Raw genomic sequence first — 16095 nt, forward strand, 5'->3', positions numbered from 1 at the left:
ACCCACTCACTGGCAAACCCGGATGTGCTCCAGGATATATATATATCCCCTCCCCCGTTTTTCAGGTCGAACTATTCTTTATCACGGTGAGAAGCTTTCGCGGTCGACTTAATTCTTCAACGCGATCGCGTTAGAGGGCGTGCATATTCCCCTTTCCTTTCACCGTATTTACGAATTACGAATTTTTGTTTCAATTTTAGCTTTTACTTTTCAAGAGAAAGTAATTAATTTTGATAAACACTTGGTTTTCACGAAATAACAGTTTATAAATAACTGTGCGCCCCCACTGAATCCCCGTGTGTGCATCGATTCGACATTTAGAGGGTATGAAACGCGCACAAGGGAGGGGAGGAGGGGGATGTGAAACGTGTTGAATTCGTAAGCGGGGTGGCGATGATCGAAAAATGGGGAAAATCGAGGGGACGGAAAGAAAAATAAAACGGGATCTATTGTCTCCCCCTCGTAATTAAATGATCGTTTCGCGGCCGCGAAAATGTTTTTTGCGGTAATTAACCCCCGCAATGGTAATTAAGCGTCGTTTAATGTTTCCCTCTGGCTTTGATCCACGTGGAATTAAACCGCGGAAACAAAAGCCGAGGGGGGAGAGTTTTTCGAAACCGTGCGATGAACCGGGAGATTTTTTTTCCTCATTCGTGAATTTGAGTATATTTATCGAGCTAACACTTTGGAAAATAAATTTGGATAGTGTGGAAATATCGGAAAAATTTCAAATTTCGTAGTAAATTAAGCGCAACGTGGAATTTAATTGTAGGAAATCTTTCCTATGATACTCTGTATTCTCAATTTCTCAAGTTAAGCTCCCCATATATTATTTTAAAACTTCGTTAACGCTTCTGAAAAATGTTGATTGGCCAAGAGAACTCGCGACATTTAGAAGAATAGAAAGTGGCCGGGTCGGTAATCATTTTTCTTTTCGAATCACTTTTACGTCGAGCGCGTGCTTGCGAAATCCTTAATGATCCTCCAAATGACATTCTCCCTCGGCACGAACAATTATCCGCGAGGATCTACACGATTTCCACAGAATTATCCAACAATCGATAATTAACCGCGCATGCTCGATCGGAGAGATAATTAAGAAAATCAACGCTTGTAATTTTTTTTTTTTCTCTTCTTTTTAATTATCAATCGCACGATCAAATCGTTCGTTAACTTGGTTATGGAAAAAAAAACGCATAAATAATAAATAATAAATCCATCGGATAAATAATCGTACATCGATAATCACACAGAACGATTCATAGATCGCTCGATAAACCGCTCGAAAGGATATATTATCGTTGAAGAAGAAGAAAAAGATATGTAAAATGTATTCTTTTTTGTTGAGTTATATATAAAAAAGGAGGGGAAAAAAAAAAAACGATAATTTTTCCATTTAAAAAAGATTGATAGAGACGAGACAACAATGGTGCGAAAGATTGCGTGGAAAAAAAAAGGAATAAATAAGAAGGAAGATAAGGAGAGGGGACACAAAGAACGGGAAGGAGAGAAGAGGAAGGTTGGTTGAAATGAAAAATAGTCAGCGCGTAAAAATGCATTACGATATAATACCGGCGCGATTATTCATAAGCGTTTTGCCACGTCGAAGGCCGTCGAGTTTGTATGAGCGATACGATGAGTAAAGGCAGGCAGGCAACAAGGCTGGAGATTAAAGAAAAAAAGAAAAAAAAAAAAAAAGAATTAGAGAAATACACCTGGCGTTGTCTGCGTGCGGTTAATTGCGAGTTAAAAAGAAGAAAAAAGGAAGAGAAAAAAAGCGGAACTTACCATGACGCGGTAAAGAAAGAAAGAGAGAAAGAAAGAAAGATAAAAGACGCATCGAGAAAGAAGAGAAACACGTGCGGGGAGACGACGATTGAACGCTTCCTTCTTTTTTTTCGAGTCGTCAATTATCGACGAATGAACGAACTTAACCATCTTTAAAATAATTCTTATCCTTCTTCGATCTCGGAACGATAATTTTTAAAAATTCTTCGTCGGATGAAAATTTACAAGATCGAAGTTTTCTTTCTTTTTCTTTTTTTCTGTTTAAGCTAATTATTTGTTCAATTTGGAGAGGGATGGAGGAATCGAATCGAATCGAAACTCGCGAAGAATAATTAAGAAAATTGACGAAAATTGAATCGCGTTCGACGAGATATCGCGAAATTAGGCGAAGGTATTCCAGCGAGTAATCTGGGCTGGCAGAGCCGTGAGCGAGATCAGAACGACAAACAAACGCGGATTCGTTCGGATTGATCGCGCGGCGGAGGCTTCGGGCCAAAAATAATCGGCCTGGGCCTAGCGAACAATCGTCGTCATCGTCGTCGTCGTCGTCGTCGTCGTCGCTGACAATCGGCCGCGATAGCGCGATCGAAGAGAGAAACAGGCGTGGGCAACACGCGGGGTGGTTTTTTTTCTTTTTTTGCAAGATCAGAAATTTTAAAAATTGAAAGTGGCGAGAAGGTGGTGTCGACGAGACTCTCTCTCTCTCTCTCTCTCGCTCGCTCGCTCGCACTCTCTCTTTCTCTCTCTGTAAAACGTGTGTACCTTTGGAATTTAAAAAGCAAGTCGTATTGAAAAAGTGGTCGATTGGGAGAGACTGGTTAAAAATAATAGCGACCCCCTTTTTTGACGGTCGTGATGACTTATATATACATATATATATATGCATGTATATATGCATGTATGTATAAGTTGAGAACCACCGGGGTACATGCACGCGCCTGTTTCCCTTTTCTAAAACATTTCTTTTCTTCTTTTGTTCGTTTTTAAACTTTTACTCTTATTTATTTTATTTATTTTTTTTTTTTTGGCAGTACAGTTCTGGCAGTACACCACTTACAGGGATGGAGGCGGGCTTGTTGACCACGACGACGTCCTCGTCCATGTGTATCACCGTGATCGGCTCCGAGGTGACAGGCACCTCGTGTCTGCAACACACCAATCGCAACCAGCTTAACGTGGCTTTGTTCCTCTTGCTACCGTTCACTCTTCTATCTTTCTCTCACCCACGCATACATAGAGACAAGCTTCGTTCATCCGTGTGTCGTCCAAGGATTTGGGATTAGGAGTAGTTCTTTTTGGAGGGGGGCATCGTGTGTATTTTTTCGGCGAGGGAGGGATTCGAGTTTTTTTCTTTTCCTTCTTTTCGAGACAACTGCTGAATGAACACGTCTTCTTCCCTACTCGGTATAGACACGGTATAGAAAATTTGTAATTGTTTTCGTTACTCGAGAAAAATTGGACGCACGCGATGACGAGGAATAAATTTGGATAAACGAAGCTCGTGCAATCAAGAAATGAGACACAACAAGAGAAGATGAGATTCACGGGGGGAAGGAGAAGATGTTCGAACGTGTATGTCGTTTCCAGTCAATATAGCGTTGAACGTGCATGGTTTTCTCTTGATATTTACAATTAAAAAAAAAAAAAAAACGATGAAAAAGTCTTCGGATAGTAGTATCATCGTTCCAGATAAGATCGAACCTTACAACATATCACTCAAAGAGAACACGGGGGGGGAAATGATCTTTTGTTAAATACATTACCTTCCGTAATACATTCCATTCTCTTCTCTCCAACCTTCTCTCAACATTTTCAAACGCATCTCCTCCGATTGATAAATAATTCTCAAAGAACCGAAAACATTCCTCTCCCCCCAAATTCCAAAAGACACCCTTTCCAGAATCCTTGCTCGAGCAATTCCAAATTGTATCTGTATCCTCCCCTCCCCCCGTTTATTAAACAAATTATTCCTCGAGAAGCATCGAGAACAGGAGGCAACCCCTCAGAGCCGCGGAGGATTCCTTTACCGGGCGTTAAGCTTAAACGGGTTAATGGCGGCGCGCGAAGTGGATGGAAGAGAGACGGTACAAAGACGATGCCTGGAAGAAACACGAGGGGGGAGAGGAGGATTGGACGACAGGTGGCCGGCGCGCTTCTCTCGTTGCGCGCTCCCGTTCTCGAGCGTACGCGACTCCAATTACGCGTTCTTCCATCTGCCTAATGCATTCCGTGAAACTGCACCAGTCGTCGCGCGCGTATTCTTTCCAGACAATAAGGAACCACCAACCGAGCTCTCTCCTCGAGCGAATTTCCCAATGCTTTCTGCTCCTCTCTCTTTCGCTTTTTCCTATCTTCTCCCTTTTATCGCGCGTGTTTCCATCCACTTCTCTGTCGGACGAGGGAAAGTATTGTTGCGGGAGGATTCTCTGTCTCTCTTTCAAGCTCTTTGAATAATTCAATTCGAGGTAATTTCTAAGGGCGGCTTCTCGAGGCGGAGGCGATCCTCGGCCTCCTCCTCGGTGGTTAAGAGATATTCCGACGATCGAGATGTTGAATCCAACGGGGTTTCGAATCGAATAAGGAAAGTAAGACGAGTCTCTTTTCCGAGTCTCAAGGAGTTGGAAAAAGAAAAAAGAAATGGGCGAGATTCGAGATCGATGAAAAGTCCTTTCCCTTTTTTTCTTATCCCGATAAAGTAAAATATTGGGGTATTGATTAGAAAGAAGGGGACAGGCTTCTCTCGAAACTTTCGGATCCATCGACGACGAAGCAAACACGCAAAGGTTTAAATGATTAAAAGTTGGAGATCGATCCTCGATAACGTCATTGTTTTAAGATATCTTCGAACGATAAGGCGTCCACGATACTTTGAGATACTACCACTGCTTCCTCCCTCAATTTCCTCCAAGTTTGTCAATCCACGTACACGGTTGCGATTTCAGAAGATGTCATTAATCAAATCGATCGAGAGGATTCTTTATTATTAAAATTAAAAAGTCCATTCCCTTCTCTTCCTCAAAGCGAAATGAATCCGGTTGAAAAGATTAATCCTCCCTTTTTAATCTGGATTACCGTGTAATTCGAGCCTACAGACTTGTGCGTTTTCGAGGCATCCAATTAACCACGCTTGCTTCCTTAACGATCCTTCGATTAATCGCGACTCTCCGCCCCTCTTTTTCGGCCATCCTCGAAACATTTGTGAAATTTCTTAAAATTACGCGACTGCGTCTCGCTCGCCAACTGGAAAACTTGTTGGAGAGTTCGTAAATTTGTTGGTGTGACTGCTAATTTGGGGCGGGAGGCTTGTTAGAACGAATAGAAATAGTGGGAGAAATTGATAAAATTACTTTTTTACGATACATTTGTCGAGGAAGTTTTGCAAAGAGAAGATTTTTTCACAGCGAAGAAGAGAGAAAAATTAGTAGATCTAAAAGAGCTAATCCTACTGTTAAAACGAAGCAACAAAAAATGGGGAGGGGGGAAAAACAGAATAATATATTTCATTAAATATTTTTTCGAAAAATTCATTTCGCAACTTGTATACGCTCGGACCAATTCTACGAACAAACTTGTTCCATTTCGAAACTATTGTTTCAACAATCTCGCGAAACTTTTCTTCGATCGAAGAAGAAGAAGAAGAAGAGGTCGCCTCGAGTCGATCCAGCTTTTGGCTTTATTTCAGAAGGGAAGAGAGATCGGTCTTATTTATTATCCTTCCCCGCTTAATTTAGCGTCATAGTGGATACGCGTGACGGAAACTGACGGCAGTTAAAACAAACGCTATAGGACAATGTCCGTATCGGATCGAATGTTCATGCACGTCCAGCTCTTGCGCCGGCCCTCTTACGTAACGCGGAATCAAACCGTTTGTTATAAATAATTTCGCGATTCCTTGTCCTAGAACTGGGAAACAACAGGGAAAATGAGATCACGTGTTTTAAAAATATTCCTTCTTCTCGAGGCGGGATACAAAATAATTCTGTCTTCTAGAGTTTTCATTTCAAACCAACAGTTTTCGCAGCTTACAAAAATTGCGAAAGATACCCGTTATTTTGCTTCGATCCTTTACCACGAAAATTCTTGGTTAAGATAAATCTCTAAAGATTGCTATTAAATCAAGTACATTTATCGAAATTAATACAAATATTCTCGGCTTAAAGTTTTTAGAGCCCTCCCCCTCGATCCGACCACCACAGATAAGACCGCAGAGGAATCGAGCGTCCCTTATCTCGCCAAGTTTCTCCCTCCCTAGTTATCGAAGTCCTTTCGTTCGACTCCTCTTCGAGTTACGATTGAACTAATCGAACCACTCTCCGCGGGTTTGTGCTCAAGATTTAGGGAGCCGTGCACAGTCGTTAAAAATTTGGCTCGAGAGAGACAGATTTTTATGATATTCAGTGTATCAAACTTAGCGGAATGATACGTCTGGTAATTTTAATTAAAAAAAATAAGAATAAAAAAAACGAAGGAAAAGATTCGAAGAAGAAATTCCATTTTCGACCGGCCCATTGGCGCACCACGGAACCGATCCGTTCCCTAGCGCAACCAGCGTCTCGATTTATTTCGGGAGCGAGGCGGACAAACGCGGAATCACGAAAATGCTTTCGCGCTCAGGGACGAGGTTCGACCGACAATTAGAGGCGGCCGTCTCTTCCGAGATCGTCGGTGGAAAGATTTAGGAAGTCGTTTAAAAGTGCGCGCCACTCGCGATAAACGAGACGATTTCTAAGTGGCGCTTGAAATTCGAAATCATGATCGTGTTTTCGTTGAATCGACACATGTTTGAAGATTCTAGGAACGAGATATAAAGTCGATATATATGTGCGCGATGAAATATCGATGAATAAAAATGGGAGATAAAATGGAGTTTAAATAAAGATTAGCCTCGGATTATACTACTGCTACTTTGCATTTTTCTGCATATCCTGTACATTTTTTTATACCTTCAAATTTTGCATAAATGCATAAACATCCGGTTATAAGGAATTTAAGTTCTAGACGGAGATAAAAGCGAGACAGTTCTATCTCTGTCGTGCCGCCGCTTCGTTACATATCTGTATCTCGCTTCGTCTGAACTTCAATTGCTTCGATAAATAAAGGCTACGATAATTTTTGCACGTCACTACTTCTTGCGTTCGAGAATCTGTCTCGTGAGTGTAATACACGCAACAAAGTTACGTATATAAAAATTGAGAGAGTAAGAAGAAGAAGAAAAAAAATCGATTCATCCCGACGATTTATCGACGATTCGTGATACCGTATAGATGGATCTGTGCGAAACAGCGATGCATATTTCATCGGGGATGCGTGTCACGTCGGTATGCGACCCGCGTTAAATTTGGAAGGTGGAAGGCGTAGTCGCAACGCGGCGAGTGTTGCACTTTTCAAATGTCAGCCGTCGCGACGGCACATGCGGATCCGTCTAATGCGCGCTCCTCCATGAAAATTCTACCAAATTTCTATCGACGAATCATTGGCCGCGAAATCTGACCAATCATTTTCGATCCCTTTTTTCGTGAAAACCTTTCCCAAACGATCGATGAAAAAGTAAGAGCGAAGAGTTTTTCTATGCAATCTCGAATGTTAATTTTCCCATGCGAGCGGGAACACTAACTCTTGTGCAATGTAATAATTTTATAAACATTGATATGGAATTATGAGCGAGAGATAGAAAAGAAAGAAAAACACTTGTTAAAACTTCTATCCAAGTCTAACCTCGAAAACGCGAGAGAAGAGCGTTAATTCCGCTCCCGCTCACCAGAGGGCTACCGGATCCTACGTCGGTTCCTACGTGTCCCCGGTGACATGGGAAATTGGTTAGAATAATTCAATTAGCTGGAAGCGGTTCCGTGGTCGAACGATCCGACGGACGACGCAATTTCGAGAACGGTTCCTCGCCGTTATATTAGAAACGCGTTTAACCGTTTTTAAACGAAACTTATCGAATCAACTACTCCCACCGTTAATTCAACGCCACTTCATGATTTATGCCGCGTTTCCACGAGCGTTCCAATCGAAGTGGAGACAAAAGCGATATTCGACGAGGGGGGGAAAAAACTTGTGCGTTCGAAAACGTTTTCATTAAATTCCATCGATCGAAATCCACTCGAAGAGAGAGAAAATACGTTCGTACATGAGAATAAAACCTCTCGAACGAGGTGGGGTTCGATTAACTTATTCCACGAGTGGAGGATATAAAAGGAGGGGGGAAATAAAGGGGAAATTCGGTTTGGATACGCGGAATAGGGGAGGAAACGGAGTCTCCTCCGTTCGATTATTCGTTCCCTTCTTATCGACGTTTTATTATCCTCGAGGGCGCTCGAGTAGAGTTTAACGAGATCAACCGTGATGGCGCACCGAAAAGCTGCGATCGTTCGTGGCGTAATGGATAATTGGAGGAGCGGTCCTTTCCTTTTTTTTCCCTTTTTTTCGTAATCGAGTCGGATAAAGGATCCCGAAGCAGGGGGAATGGAACGATTAAACGCATGCCGAGCTTGAAGATTGGAAAGGACAAAGGAGGATCCGCCGAATAATCGATTGCTTCGATCGAGGAGGGGAAACGAGATTATTAACAGTACTTTTGCGATAGGCACTCGTGACACTCGCCGATCCTCCTGCTTTTTCCCTTCTCTTTTTCTTTACGTTCTCCGCGTAACGAGAGCACACTTATCGCGAAATCGCGTCGAACTTAATCTTCAAGAAGGTGCAGAATAAAATTCCGCGATAAGGCGAGAGGAGATAAGGGAAATCTGGAGGGACGAAGACAAAGGATGTGTGGGCGGAAAGTCAAACGGAAACGGCTGTACTTGTTGCTTCGAAATCGACGCAAGATCGGTGACAACGTTTGGCTGCCAAGAAATACAACCTATCTATCGACGTTTCTCCTTCGCGAGAAGATGAAGGAGGAGCAGGAGAAGGAGGAGAGAAGTTGCTCGTGGCCGTGATATCTTGGCCTGTTACGGAAGTGAACTTGTTGCTGAATTTGGCAGCCGTCTCTGGAACTCGCGGAAGGAGGAGGAGAAAGCTAGTTGTTGCCTCATCCGCAAACCAAGCCTTGAATTTATGCGCCCACCATCCCCATATAATTCCGTCCACCGACTGGAAATTCGGTGGCTGGAGAATGTCCCGAGAATGGTAATGCGACTCGGTAATTTATCCGACCGAATCTGCCCCAATTCCTTTCGAGTGGCTCTCGGAGTTAAAGGATTCGTTCCTCCCTTCTTTCTTTGCAATTATTTTTGCTTTTCGTAAATTATACATTCGAACGAGTACAATTACAATTAGGAAAATCCGATTCAAATGTTTTTCCAAAATCGTTATATTACTCGAAACGAAATTGCATACAATACGCCTCTTTCCTCGATCGGGTAGGAAAGAATCGCGATTCTCCTCGCGGGCGATTCTCGAAACGAACGAAGAAGCGAACAGCGGAGATCATTCCTCGCCGAGGCCTTCTTCCTTTCTCAGCCCATTTCCTTTTGTCGGCTCGATACATCGTCCCCCCATTTTCGCCGTGTTCACGAGAGAAAAGGGAGACGGGACAATGGGTCCCGTAATTCCCGACGATGGAGGAAAACCGGTCGGGAAATCGAAGGAGCGCCGGCACAAAAGCTCGACTTGACCGGAACAGTCGAGGAGAAACTGCCGCGGAACAGCCACGAAACGAAACGAAACGGAACGAAAGCTCTAGGATACTTTTTTCAACGTTTGGAGGAAAAAATGGAGGGAGAGAGAGTGAGAGAGAGAAAGGGAGAGGAAGAAAAGAAGAAGCCAGTCTTTCGAGTTCCCTTTGTGAACGAGATGCCCCTTTGTGCTCGTTTTGATTCTCCCCGACTGAAGAAATCGCGGAGATACCCTCTCTGACGAGCAATCTCTGCTCAAGGAAGAACGTAAATACGGAAGAAATTGTACGCCGGAAGATCCCCCCCTAAAAGAAGCTCTTTGAATTTCGACCGATTAACCTTTCGCTTTTTAATATTGTACCATGCTTAGATAGCGATATACGTATATTTGAGAAAAGATTCTCTCTGATGGGAGAGAATCTATCGAAACTTTTTGGAGTAGAGACTCGTCGAGTAGCGAGATTTTCCACAAGAAGAACATTTGCTCGTCGGCGAAAAAGAGATTGATGAAGCCAGGCTGAAAGTTGACCTCGAGCTGATGAGACGGCAAAGATGTATTCATTCGTCTTTCGAGCTCGCCGGTTCGAAGATGATAACACCGTATTTTATATATTTTATATAAAAGAACACCTGTCTCTTTCGAATCGAAATCACATTGAATCGGAATAAAATTTCAACGAACGTCCAAAATATTTCCAACATTTCCTCTTAGATTCACGGATGGATTGATTGTATATCTTTTCTTTTAAATCCGTCTTTTTTTGTAAATTATTCATTTAAAGTCTATAGATTTTTTATCTTGGATATATACTTGTTAGGTTTAACGTTAGATGCAATGAAGCTGGTATTTTGTTTGTTTGATTCTTCAATTAAGAGAAAATTCTTTTTCTTTTATGTGATGATTTTCATTCCCACTGTCGTCGGAATATTCAATTTATATTGTCAAATTCTTCCTCGCTTAATTCGTTTACATCAGAATCCAGATTGATCTTCATTTATGCTTTTTCTTCTTATTATTCTTTTTTATCAATTCCGTGTCTTTTGAAGACTCGCCTATAATAATATAAATGTAAAAAAATATATTTTTTTGAAAATACCTTGAAAAATTCAAATCTTCACTTATATAACGAAAATAAATTTTTCCTAAACTTACAAATTTTACAAAACGTTATAAAATACAATAAGACAGATTCGCTTTCAAAAATCACTTCTTTTCTCTGCAAAATTCACCGTTATCTCCCAATAACTGATCTGTATAGATTAAAATTTTTTCGATTTTCGTAGAAATAGGCATACAACATCCAGAAATAATAAAATAATAAAATAACGTTCCATAATATTTGCGTATTAGCAATTTCTAAGCACAAAATCCAGTGTTAAAATTCTGAAAATTCTCCATGCCAGCCAAAAATACCCTGCCATTTCGGTGGAAAATTTCGATCCCAACGTTAACTAACCTCTTAACTCGATCAAGGAGCGAGTTTACCGGAGGATCGATTTACCGAAGGCGAAGGCGTGCGTGCACCTCGCTGCGTGAGTGGAGAAGGTCTCGAAAAAGCTCCGGAGAACGAGATCATCGCGGATAAATACATACTAAGAGAGAGAGAGAGAGAGAGACCCCTGTGGAGAGGGTTGGGGATCGTGGCTTGTTTTCTTCCTTCGCCCGCATAGATATCATCGGTCAGAGGTAATAAATCAACCTGTCGCCGGGATTCGCCCTCGACGCCCACCCTGCTCGCGCCTGCTCGACTTAAGCAGGCAACACGCACAGCCAACTTGCCTCTATCTTTGAGAATTAACCACCGATGCGAGGCAGGTTCGTTAAGCAAGCTGTTACGTCACTTTGTTTCGTACGAGAAACTGAGATTTCGTTGTAATCTTCCTCGAGTCGAAGAAGATGGCTGGTACACGGAGGAGGAGGAGGAGGGGAGGGGAGATGGGGGAGGGGTGGACGAGTTTAGGAACAAGTTTCGAGGATGATGGTGGCTTCGGGATGATGGGATAATCGAATAATTGCCGAGGGACGAGGTGGATAAGGAAATTATTTTCCCTGGTTTTCTAATTTTGGTTCAGATTATTGCAATAGTTTGATGCGATTCCTCTTCTCTCTATTGTCGTCTGTTTCATTGGCAAATAGTTAAGGGGATGGAAATACGAGGATTTTAAATTTAATAATTGCACGAGGTGAATTATCAAGGAAATTATTTTTCCTGGTTTTCTAATTTTGATTTAGATTATTGCAATAGTTTGATGAGATTCTCTCTCTATTTGTCTATTTCATATAGTTGTCTATTTCATTGGCAAACAGTAAAGGGGATGGAAATACAAGAATTTTAGGTCATGTATTATTAATGATGATGGAATAATCGAATAAGTGGATCATTTTTTAGTTTTATACTTTTGGTTTAGATTATTTCAATAATTTGATGTGATTCCACTTTTCTCTATTTTATTGGCAAATAGTTAAGGGGATGGAAATACAAGGATTTTAAATTTTAGAATGATGGAATTGAATAATTGCACGAGATGGATAAGGAAATTATTTTCCCTGGTTTTCTAATTTTGCTTTAGATTATTGCAATAGTTTGATGAGATTCTCTTTCTATTGTTGTCTATTTCATTCAAAAAGTTAAGAGGATGGAAATACAAGGATTTTAAATTTTAGATCGTATATTATCGGTTATTGATGGTGGAACAATTGAATAATTGTACGAGGTAGATAAGGAAATTATTTTTCCTGGTTTTCTAATTTTGGTTTGGATTATTGCAATAGTTTCATGTGAGGATTTTAGATCATGTATTATCAGTTAACGATGATGGAATAATCGGATAATTGGATCATTTTTTGGTTTTCTACTTTTAGTTTAGATTATTGCAATAGTTTGATGTGATTCTCATTGGCAAAAGGGGAAATGGAAATATAAGGATTTTAGGTTATGTATTATCAGTTAACGATGATGGAATAATCGGATAATTGGATCATTTTTTCCCTTGGTCTTTTAGTTTTGGTTTAGATTATTGTAATAATTTGATGCGATTCCTTTCCTCTCTATTGTCGTCTATTTCGTTGGAAATAAGCATTTTAAATTTCAAGTCGCGTATTATTTGTTAATGAAGAAGGATTGCTGCGACGTATTTTCTTCGTCTCGATTTTTATTCAGCCGCTTGTCAGCGGATGAAGAATTCCCCGAGTCGATGTTATTAAATTAAGATATAACGATATAATTCCTTTTTTCCATTTTATACGATATATCAGCGAAAAATTCATAGCAATAGAAAAGTAACTCCAATTTCAAAAACCTATTATAAATATATTACATCTCGAGGAATTTCAAATTATATTTCGTGGCAATCTCGATACGACGAATTGCAAAATTACGCGCGACGAAACACCGTTTAATCATACAAGATATATTTGTTAGAAAAAAAAAAGAAAGATTATAATAGTTCACAATAGTTCGCTCGAAAAGCGACGGGTTCAAGTGCGAGTTTCAGCAACTCTGAAATTCACTGAATTTACAAGCTGTGCCGAGTCGGAAATTGCAGAAATACGTATACATGTATATATATATATGCGTGTGCTGCGTCGACACACACTGCGTCGCCAACTCGAATAAACCATAAACCCACGGAACGCAAGCAAAGTTAAATCACGAAATTACCGAGGAACGTTAACAAGACGGGACGAGAGAAACCCTTTTGATAATGAAACGAGATTTCTCGAAAGGGAAATATCCAAAGAAGAAACGGGGAGAGGAAAAAAAGAAATCGTCACAAAAGACGCAGCTCTCTCTCTCTCTCGTAACGATATCTCTCAAGTGTTTCCACGCATGAAGTAGTAATCCGTCCTCATAAACGTTTTAATTGCTTGCAATTGAATTTTAAGATCCTTCGAGTGCTCCCTCTCCCTTTCTCTCTTTTTATCATTCAAATGAGCAAACTACGATAGAGCCTTTTTAAAAAAGAATCGCATAAAAACGTAACTCGTGCAAACAGGTATAAACATAGATATCCGACCATTTCTTTGAAGATGGTCGAGAATCAATTTTAATTAAATTCTTCCAATTCCTTATTGAAGAATCAACATCGTACGAGAAAAAAATCATTCCAGCTTCCTCGAGTTTAAAATTACTTAAAACGATTTACATCGCGAAACACTTTGCGAAAGAGAAACCGAATTCCGATTGATTTTGAAAAATACAATACGTTCGCCTATTATACGTTTTCCACGTGCTCTTGAAAGAATAAAAGAAAAAAAAGGGAACGTCGTCGAGTTGCAGTGGTTGACGTGGATCGTGAAAATTTTCCTCGATTCGGCCACTCCAGTTTCCAACCGGTTCGATCGTCGTCGCCGTAAAAAGCATCATACTTCGAAAAAAAAAAAAGGAACAGAAACAGAAACGTTCGATCACCGAGCCTCGACGTAATTTCACTTTCCTCTCTTCGATCTCCTTCCTTCTTCTTTTTTTTTTTTTATTTTCCGCCTCAACAAACTTCTCCTCGTCGATACTCGCACGATTGTGCGCACGTGCCTGTGTCTGCGGATACCGAGCACACGTGTAAATTATAAAAGCCATTGGAACAAAATCGCTTGGACGATCCGTATTGAAAAAGCGTCGGCCTGTTACAAACCGGGAGGGGGAGGGGGGCATACAGGGTTCAATGGATCCGCAAATATTACGATACTTTGAATGGTATCCGGTTTTAACCGAAACCTTCGAGACTGAAAGCTCGATATTTAATTTTATTATCGACTCCTACGTACGATCGAGCGGTATAAAGGGAAAAGGGAATTTTTAATCGTCCAATCCACGCGCGTTTTATCTTCGAGAAAAATTGGAAGGAATTTTTACGAAAAGGATCCTTGCCAAGGTATTAATAATTGAAATTTGGATTGAGATACAACAATAAATTTCTCGCGCGCGCGTAAAAAATGGCCGCTGCGGATTATTGAGGACTGTTTTAAATTTTCGCGACAATGTGGCACAAAGAGGCCGCGCTTCTAGAGTACGGAACGGTCCGGTGGCAAGAGCGATTTATCACGCGGCGGGGATAATAAATAAATTCGTATGACGAGCAATTAATCTTTCCACAATTTTCGAGCCAATCCCTCGTCTTCACGGTGCCGCGTGTCCAATGGCTAACGCAACTAATTCGGTGTCCTCGTGAAATGCAAATTCATTGACTCGGGGATGCTTGTTGTTTTTTAACCCACTGCGTCTCGTTTTATTCTCGAAACAAATGATCTTTCGAAATCGAGCAGCTTTGAATTTCTTAAAACGATTCCACGCATTTATGTATCTAAGTAAGGAAGATTTGTCGGATATTAAAGTCTACTAAAGTCAAATCTATCGTGGAAAAACAAAAGTTTATATATACCTTCATTTTGAGTGATATTTTGATAATTAAATTAAATAAATGGGAGCAAATCCAAATTATCCTTCATCTTCTCCTCAGAGATCAAACTCATCTTCGCTCGAATTTCATCGCCCGAAAAATTTTCAGAATAACATTTCTACGACTCAGGACAAGGGCCACTTACGGAGGAAAGGGTTAAATCAATCCAACTCGAGCGAACTCGGCTCGATAGAATCGTCCCCCGAATTGACAGAGGACGTATCCAGTTGAACGAAACCGTTCCGAGCAATAGATTCTGATAAAAGTATGCAAATGTAAGTAAGGGGTATTATGGGGTCAATCCAATTTACGGATAATAAATTCGGATCACTGTTATCCCGGCCGGAAAACATGTAAATTCATCGAATTGTACATCGTGCGTAACCAACCTCTCCCTCGCGATTTTCCAACTTGTCGCAACAAACACGGACGCAAAAGAAATATTGTCGAAAATTACTTTGGAATTTTGAGTTAAATAGTAAGAAGCGACGAACTCTCCTCGATCGCTCGCTTCGTGAAATTTGTGAAATTTCCTTCGCTAGAATTTCCACAGAATTTTAAAATATTTGCCTAAGAATGCGGTCGTTTCGGGAGAATAAAAGTCGATCGGAATGATAAAAGAGAGATCGCGTGTTTCGACTTGATATATTTCCCGAAATTTGAAACAAGATCGGGGATAAATGCAAAAGCGTGGTCGATAATCGTAGAGAAAGGTTATTAAAAAAATCGAGCGTTTGCTCCTGGAAATATTATCGATCAAAAAAAAAAGAAACTTCACTTCTTCGATGAATCATTAATGCTTCTCCAATATATGATTTCAATAGATCCAATCGATACGTAGAAGAAAGAAACAGGGACATTTTTATGCATTATTGTTTCTCCTTCTTCCCGTCAGTCTTATTTCGATTTTATTGCGATGATAATTGGACAACTCGAAGGAAAGCTAGATCGATACAATGATGCAAACACGCACGATGTGTTATTTAGAAGGGATTGTATCATGGAAGAACTGGAAATTAAAAGTTGCCTCGTACCAAGGATTCTGAAACGCTCAACAGGATTAAAACGACCGGTTGGCCAAGAATATCAAGTTCGAGCATTAAGCAAAGAGCATTAGGAGGGGATTGAGCCCCGTTCCGATCGTGGACAGACGCACAAAAATTCAAGCGACGGATCTCGCGATTCCATCCATCGATCGATAATCCAACTTTCTCGTCGAGCCAACTTTCGTGATTCGGGCAAATCTACCCGGCGGGGAGTGAAAAAAGAGGCGAATCGCGGATTCTAA

General features: G+C 40.8%; 1 protein-coding gene across 4 annotated transcripts in view; it reads right to left on the bottom strand.

The window, feature by feature from the left end:
- Positions 1-16095, bottom strand: part of LOC107995096 (pseudouridylate synthase RPUSD2) — a 122445-nt gene that overhangs the window by 4446 nt on the left and 101904 nt on the right. For all 4 annotated transcript variants that reach the window (XM_017052344.3, XM_017052345.3, XM_062081980.1 and 1 more), the window contains one exon: positions 2846-2933. In XM_017052344.3, the coding sequence (XP_016907833.1) occupies positions 2846-2933 (88 nt within the window). The remainder of the gene's footprint in view (positions 1-2845; positions 2934-16095) is intronic.

Source organism: Apis cerana, linkage group LG11 (assembly GCF_029169275.1).
Source record: "Apis cerana isolate GH-2021 linkage group LG11, AcerK_1.0, whole genome shotgun sequence".
In the NCBI taxonomy this organism is placed as follows: Eukaryota; Metazoa; Arthropoda; class Insecta; order Hymenoptera; family Apidae; genus Apis; species Apis cerana.